The sequence below is a fragment of the Schistocerca gregaria genome, chromosome 3 (genome assembly GCF_023897955.1).
Source record: "Schistocerca gregaria isolate iqSchGreg1 chromosome 3, iqSchGreg1.2, whole genome shotgun sequence".
NCBI lineage: Eukaryota > Metazoa > Arthropoda > Insecta > Orthoptera > Acrididae > Schistocerca > Schistocerca gregaria.
This window is the reverse complement of record NC_064922.1, coordinates 436,802,057-436,810,898: the sequence shown is the minus strand read 5'-3', so window position 1 is coordinate 436,810,898 and position 8,842 is coordinate 436,802,057. Positions and strand designations below refer to the sequence as shown.

General features: G+C 37.4%; 1 protein-coding gene across 1 annotated transcript in view; it reads right to left on the bottom strand.

The window, feature by feature from the left end:
* Nucleotides 1-1,616: 1,616 nt before the first annotated feature.
* LOC126354757 (translocator protein-like) overlaps nt 1,617-8,842 on the bottom strand; it is a 30,342-nt gene continuing 23,116 nt past the window's right edge. Inside the window, exon 5 of the mRNA XM_050004639.1 lies at nt 1,617-2,099. Within this exon, the coding sequence (XP_049860596.1) occupies nt 1,920-2,099 (180 nt within the window). The 3' untranslated portion in view covers nt 1,617-1,919. The remainder of the gene's footprint in view (nt 2,100-8,842) is intronic.

Here is an 8,842-nt window from a genome sequence, read left to right as displayed (position 1 = left end):
ATCCAAAAGATGTGGAAATGAATGTAACATTGGAGAATGATTGTTATTCATGTGAGACATGTCATGTGACTGCAATGTACTCATTTATAACTTTCAAATAAAAATGTTATGAATAAATGAACAAAAATTAGGTGCAATAACGAAAAAAATTACAAGTGAGACATCAGATATTTCCTATGTATGGTCTGGAATATTATGCGCAAGTGATAATACTTAATAAATAGCAGACATATTGTTGATCAAGTGATGTGAGGAAGAACCACAAGCAGAAACAAACTGATGATAAGGTGTGGGCTGCGTGAAGAAAATGTGTCATTGGCGGCCACAGTGAATTCAAATGTTTTCAGAAAGCATCAACACAATTTGTTTTTTGTACAGTTCAGTGGCAGGGTGGTTCTTATCAGAATCGACAGCAGACCAACACCAACAATGATAGTTGAGGTATACATGTCGACATCACAAGCTGAAGATGAAGACAGAGAGAAAGTGTATGAGGATATTGAAAGGGTAATGCAGTATGTAAAGGGGGATGAAAATCTAATAGTCATGGAAGTCTGGAATGCAGTTGTAGGGGAAGGAGTAGAGGAAAAGGTTACAGAAGATATGGGCTTGGGACAAGTAATGAGAGAGGAGAAAGATTAATTGAGTTCTGTAACAAGTTTCAGCAAGTAATAGTGAATACTCTGTTCAAGAATCACAAGAGGAGGAGGTATACTTGGAAAAGGCCAGGAGATACGGGAACATTTCAATTAGATTACATCATGGTCAGACAGAGATTCCGAAATCAGATACTGGATTGTAAGGTGTACCCAGGAGCAGATATAGACTCAGATCACAATATAGTAGTGATGAAGAGTAGGCTGAAGTTCAAGACATTAGTCAGGAAGAATCAACATGCAAAGAAATGGGATACGGAAGCACTTAGGAATGATGATACACGGTTGAAGTTCTCTTATGCTATAGATACAGCAATAAGGATTAGCTCAGTGGGCAGTACAGTTAAAGAGGAATGGATGTCTCTGGAAAGGGCTATCTTATTGTCTTCTTCCACATCAATGTAAATATCAAACTCATCATCTGATTCATCATTTTCCTAGAGCAACAGATGGAGTACAATTCCCCTATGATGTTCATTTTCCGAACTGTAGGTCTTCCACAAACCCATGTTGGATCTGAACTAAAAAACCTGTTAGCAACAGCTGTTACAAACAAGTATTAAAAACTACTACATTAAATAAAAAAATTGAATATATACCTTCAGTAATGGCAAAGATCGCATGGGGTCTGGTAGACTCCAGCGATGCAGCTCTGGAAACAGTTTCTTCTCTCCAACACACTACAGTGACTAATGTGATATTGATGAGCTGAATATGTCTGTATTTAGTTAATTGAAAAGAAGATGGTACCGCATGTCCACAAGTGTATCGGTTCAACAGTGAGTGAATGCAGTACAGCTAGCATCTGTCAGATGCCACATGATCACTCCAGGGTTAAGAGCAATAATTTGTATTTGAAGGGCTTGGTGTTATTTCAGGTACTGATAATTCAGCTAATGAAAACACTTTGACTGAAAATTGTACTACTTCTGTTTTACGGTGCTCTTGAAACAGATTAGGTCAATGAAATTTTTATGTATTTAACCATGTAGACTTTGTACTGATAAAAGAGCCAACAAAGAAAATTTGTTTACAAAATATATTTTGAATTTTTAGATATTCTGTAGTAACCACAACAATTCATATATAAAGGCACAACAACATTACATTGCACAGGTGTTTCTAAAATTACAACTATTCTAAATATTTCACAGTACAAATAACATTAACTCTGACAATGAAAATGAGAGCAATCACAAATTTATATTACATGCTGATGCAGTCTTGCTTGCAAGCCATGTCTGTGATTACAATTGGAAACATTTAGTCTTTGGCTTCCTTTTCCTTGGGATTATCTCTCCAAACACAGTAAGTCAGAGCTGTAGCAAGAGTGAGCCATGCCATGTATGGAATGAAAATGTATCCAGCAATCGGGTTAATTTTGAAGAAATAATAGCCACAAGCAGCAGCATTTCCCCACAGCACACCAATCTCTAGTAGACTCTGTTGCAAGGAAGAGAGGGAAACAAATGAGACTAACATGTATATGACAACAGGAAAGCACACACAACTATACATGGCCAAGATGTGTAGTTTACATTTCGGTTAGTAAGGACATGACCTTTTACACACTACATAATTTTCAGACTAAAATCTGGCCCATTCTATTTATTTACTTATTTATTTCTATAAACAAAAGCAATGGAGTTGCCCAGGTTTAATCACTCAGTACTACCACCACCAAAGTTCCATTTGATACATAATTCACTAGTTCTACATACAATTTTATATCAGTACAAAACATACTGATGTAAAACATTCATTTTAATCTGATATTCAAAACCTACTTATTACCAGCAAATTTTAATTAATATAAACAGGAGTCCAATGACTTGTGTTTTTAAATGCTGCTAGTTAGATCTATCTGGATCTTCTCAAAAGTTGACTTGGCTACCTTATGCTACCAGGGTTGCCACAAGTTTCGCCAAGCAAAATTTCCCGACACTTCCCTGACTTCATGACTAGTTTTAGCATTTTTACATGACAAGTTTTGTCATCTCAAGAGTAAGTAAAGACATAAGCCAACAAAAAAAGTAAGGACTTTTGTGTTTCTAAACGTGTAAGTAGAAATCATAAGTATCAGCATAAACATCTTTTGTAATGAACTGTTTTTAGATGGAGAAAACAAGCCAAATGATATGTATGTTTCATTAAGATCACTGGTGTTATTTTATTTCAATAAAACAAAATGAATTTGGGGACAAAAATATGCATTTTGTTACAGTCGCAAGACATATTTAAAATACTTCACCGATTTCAGAAATAACCTCAGAAAAAAAGTGGGCCTCTTGAAAGACGTGTATAAGGCAGCGAAGAGTTGTTTAAACCAACACTATAGGTGACTGCCAATGAAATGTTGATTCTACTACGTTTGTTAATGTCGGTTATTACCCTCTGTGTTATGTCTATTATTTTACAGGTATTGTATGGTTTTTCTTTCAAGAAATACCTGAGTACATAGCATAAAAACTGCCAGCGACTGTCACTGTTTTCTTCTTATCGGCCATTCTTTCTAATGTGTAAACTACTTTCAAAGTGCCAAAATGTACTAGAATAAATAAAATGTCTATAAAATGCCACACTGTACACTGTACTTGCAATGAGCGAGTCACAATTCCTGAAATTCATCGTCCATGGCCCTGGCCCGCCGAGAAGAACCACACTCCTCGGCACATGGATAAACCACAAAATCCACTTTATTACACTGCACACAAACAGAGCTAACCTGGAGGCAGATCGGTTAGACTAGATCCAATTGGCAGGGCTCAGCACATTAGTGGGAAATGATGGGCTCAAGATCCGCACGCCCGATCCGTTAGAGATACTCCCAGAATTAGCCTGCGGTTTTGGTCAGTCATGATAGCTCACTTGTGTGACCAGGCATTCACATGCCTCAGACACCATGTTGTTGAAATGAGGCTGTGAAATGAGGCTGCAAGGATCAATCCAAGCAACAGACAACCTGCATTAATACTCCGAGAATCAATACTGATGAGGATAGGTAGCAACTCACCATAAATGTGATTGTTGAGCTGCAGACAGGCACATAAAAAAGAATCACAGTTTTTGGCCATAGCTTTTGTCAGAAAATGAGAGCACACACACATTCACACAATCACTCAGACAACTCAAGCAGTCATGACTGCTGTCTCTGGCCACTGCATCAACGGTCTCTGAGAATCAGAGACTAACAAACCACTTCTCTCACCTTTCTGCCTCGTATCGGCAGCTGCTAGGCTAATGGCAAGAAGTGGTGGCAGCACAGACTGCAAGCTGAGGTGACTGGTAGAAAGGGAAGATGCAGTAAGAATGAGGGATTAGGGAAACGGCGCACATACTCAGCTGCGCCCAGTGACGATGCATGACATCTCAGTGAACAAATGATTTCATTTACTGATACATAAATGAGGTTCTTCCAGTATTCCTTTCAAATTTCCCTGACACACTTTAAATTCCCTGCTATTCCCCAGTTTCCAGAACCCTGGCTACAGAACATTCAGCACATACTTCATACTTCTGGACCATGGTGTATGTCCTGGTTCATTCTTTACTGAGACAAAGCCTAAAAACACCTATACATCTACAATTTTGTTATGTTATGTAACTATAGATTACTTTTTAATTAAATTTAACCTGTTAGCTGACATACTTTTAATCGAACAATTAAACACAGTGCAATCTGCAGAAGCAAATTTATTTGGGAAATTTACATAACAATTATAAAAACACTATTTGAATAACTACAGTCAACACTATGATCTGATTCATTTAATCAGAGACTTTTGCAGAGAATATATAACTCTTCTTGGGTTTCCTGTCTGGCTCAGTTGGTTTTGTCTGAATTTCCTGTCTTGAGAGTTTTCACTTCTTGTCACTGGGGCTAAGTGCGCATGGAGCATATTTGTAAATGCTCATACACAGTTTAACTGAAGGTGAATTAAATAGAAATTATATAACAAACAGTGGCATAACAACAATGGATATGCAATGGAAGTTATAGAAAGAGAAATTATGAAAGAAAATATAGAAGAATACCAAGCCAGAAGAAAACAACTACATCATCAGCTAATTACAACTGGTGCTGTGTTTTTCAGTCTGAAGACTGATCTGATGCATCTCTCCACACTGGTCTATCACGAACATGCATCCTTATCTCTGCAAAACTACTGCAACCCACATCTATTTGAACCTGTTTACTGTATTCTAGCTTTGGTCTCACTCTAGAATTTTTGGCCCACACATCCTTCCACCAGACTATGGATCCCTTGAAACTTCAGGACACAGCATATCAGGCTATCTGTTTCTTCAAGTTGTCCCATAATTTCTTTTTTCTCAAATTAAGTTCAGTATCACCTCATTATTTATTCAATATACCCATATAATTTCCAGCATTCTTCTTTAGCACCACATTTCAAAAGCTACTTTCCTCTTCTTGTTTGAACAAATCTTCATTCATGTTTTACTTCTAGACAAGGATACACTCAATATGAATGATTTCAGGAAAGACTTCTTAACACTTTAAAATTTGATGTTACCAAATGACTCTCTTTCGGAAACACTTGTATTGCTACTGCCAGTCTATATTCTACATCATCTCTACTTTTGGCCATTGTCAATTAATTTGTGCCTCAAATGACTGAACTCATCCACTAATTTTAGTGTTTCCTAATCTAACTGAGGAGCATTTTTTCAAAGCTCGATATAAGCAAAAAATTTCAAAATTGTATCAGACAGGGTAATGGAATAATGTTGACATTTCACATCAACCCCTGATCCAATTTTAGCAAAAGTCTAGTATTGATGTGTGTATGAACAATCCTAATCACGAGATTTTTAGCAAAACATGATATATGCATTCTTAGAGCTATAGCAAAAGTCTACAGATGCAATGTAAGTACTCTCTAGTGCCTTTGCTCTATTTCCACAGCAAGCAATTAACAATAATGGAGAATACAGGCTGCTTTAAGTGATGTTACTCATTGCTGCTATGATATTTACTGGTGGGAATAGAGTTATAGCCAGACTTCATTGTTGTAGAAATACCTGTAGTTTACTTTTAAAGAAGTATTCACTTGATGCTCATGAGTACATCTACAAAGAAGTATTGCAAGCCGAAGCAGAATGTATGATGATTCTTGTGATTCTGGAAATGGTATACAATTCAAAGAATGTTCTGATGGAAGAAAATTCCAATTCAAGAAGAGATTGCATTGACCTAAAAAAACAGAGCAAAAAGTGTAAGAAGGAACCTATCATTAAATGCAATCATGGACTTGAGGTTTCACCTTTAGAAGCTAAATGAATGAAAAAATGCAAAGCTGCTGAGCTCTGCAATGAAGGTATTTCCCATTTTCACCATGACATGACATTATTACATAAAATGGATCAATCCAAGTTTATGTTAATATTTCTTCACCTCAGCATAGAGTAAGACAGAGGTTTTGGAACCAGATTACATAGTGTAAGGCATTTCTAAGGGCAGATTTGTTGGCTATGAAATGTAGATTGGATCTGAAGAAATTGCAAAAAGGTAGGAAATTAAGGAGATGAGACCTGAATAAGTTGAAAGAGCCAGAGGTTATTGAGAGTTTCAGAGGGAGCATTAGGCAACAGATGACTAGAACAGGGGAAAGGAATACAGTATAAGGTGAATGGGTAGCTTTAAGAGACAAAATAGTAGTTTTCAGAGACAAAATAGTAGTTTTCAGAGACAAAATAGTAGTTTTCAGAGACAAAATAGTAGTTTTCAGAGACAAAATAGTAGTTTTCAGAGACAAAATAGTAGTTTTCAGAGACAAAATAGTAGTTTTCAGAGACAAAATAGTAGTTTTCAGAGACAAAATAGTAGTTTTCAGAGACAAAATAGTAGTTTTCAGAGACAAAATAGTAGTTTTCAGAGACAAAATAGTAGTTTTCAGAGACAAAATAGTAGTTTTCAGAGACAAAATAGTAGTTTTCAGAGACAAAATAGTAGTTTTCAGAGACAAAATAGTGAAGGCAGCAGAAGTTCAAATAGATAAAAAGACAAGGCCTCGTAGAAATACTTGGGTAATGCACGAGATATTAAAAATAATTCATGAAAGGAGAAAATATAAAAAAAATGTGGTAAATAAAGCAAGTGAAAGGAAATAAAAATGTCTAAAAAATGAGAGTGACAGGAAATGGAAAATGGCTTCGCAGGAATGGATGGAGAACAAACGTAAGGATTTACAGGAATATATAACTAGGGGAAAGATAGAAACAGTCTACAGGACAATTAAGGAGGCCTTTGGAGAAAAAATAATTGTATGAATATCAAGAGCACAGATGGAAATCTAACCGTAAGCAAAGAAAGGAAAGCTGAAAGGTGGAATGAGTACATAGAGAGCAAACACAGGGGAGATGTATTTGAGGGCTGTATTATAGAAACGGAAGGGGACATAGATGAACTGAAAGACCTAAGAGCAGACATGGCCCCGGTAGTAAACAACATTCTGTTAGAACTACTGATAGCCTTGAGAAAGCCAGACATGAAAACTTTTTTACCTGGTGAGCAAAATTCATGAAACAGGTGAAATACCCCCAGGGTTCAGAAAGAATATAATTCCAATTCCAAGGAAGCCAGATGCTGGCCGGTGTGAACCTTACCAAACTATTACTTTAATAAGCAATGGTTGCAAAATACAGTGTGTACATTAAGTCCAGGAACACTTTAAATTCTTTTTGCACAAGAACTAAACACTTTGCAAATGTCATACATATTGCACTTCGAAGCGAAACACTGAAAGCCCCCCCCCCCCCCCCCCCCCCGAACATTCCATATTCGAGCCACGAGTGACCCGGCACAGGTCAATTCGGTGATCAAATTTTTGCCGTCCCAGCACGGCATCATCAACTGTGGAGCTCTGCTATATCACGTGGTAGAGGTGGCACATATGCCAGATCTTTAATGTGTCCCCACAGAAAAATGTCACATGGAGTGAGAACTGGTGTTTTTGTCGAACTCCAACAGACAGAAAGCTCGCTCTGCACCTGAACTTGCCATGTTTGCAACTAACATTCACTATCGGCAAACTACCAAACTATGCTGTGGTGGTATACATGGAATAAAAAGGAAGAACAACTTTCGGGGCTTCTCTTCAAAATGACATACGTATCACATCTGTACAATGTTTGGTTCTTGTGCAATAAATAATTGAAAGTGTTCTCAGACTTTATGTACACCCTGTACTAACACGAATTCATTACAGAGGAATGGAAAAACTGGTAGAAGCCAACCTTGGGGAAGAACAGTTTGGATTCCAGGAAACTATAGGACCATGTGAGGCAATATTGACCCTATGACTTATCATACAAAATAGGTTAAGAAAAGGCAAACCTATGTTTATAGCATTTGTAGACTTGGAGAGAACTTTTGACAATGTTGACTGGAATAATCTCTTTGAAATGCTGAGGGTAGTAGGGTAAAATACAGTGAGCAAAAGACTACTTCCAACTTGTACACAAAACAGGTGGCAGTTATAAGAGTTGAGGATCATGAAAGGGAAGCAGTGATTGAAAAGGGAATGAGACATGGCTGTAACCTACCCTTATGTTATTCAATATGTACACTTAACAAGCAGTAAAGGAAACCAAAGAATAATTTGGAGTAGAAATTAAGGCTCAGGGAGAAGAAACAAAAACTTTGAGGTTTGCCTATGACACTGTAATTCTGTCAGAGACAGCAAGGGACTTGGACGAGCATTTCAACAGAATGGAAATTGCCTTGAAAAGATGATGCCACATGAATATCACCCAAATTAAAACAGGAATAATAAAACACAGCTGAATTAAATCAGGTGAAGCTGAGGGAATTAGATTCAGAAGGATGTAGGTTGCAGTAACCACTGGGGGATGAAGAGCCCTGTACAGGACAGTGTAGCTTGGAGAGCTACATTAAAACAGTCTTTGGACTGAAGACCACAACAACAACAGCACAGAATTGTGAAAAACCAGAATGCAAAAATGAAGAAACAGTGATGAAGTATACCACTAGAAAATGGAATGGTGAACTAGTGCCTGTCTGTGTTGCCACTTTCCAAGGAGTACTTGGCATGTCAAAGGATAGGTTATTCTATCTAGCACACAGATTCCATGAAGGAGGGAGGTTGCCAAAGGAAAGGAGAGCAGGCAACAGAACAGGAATGGGCCACAAGGAGGTAACTGTT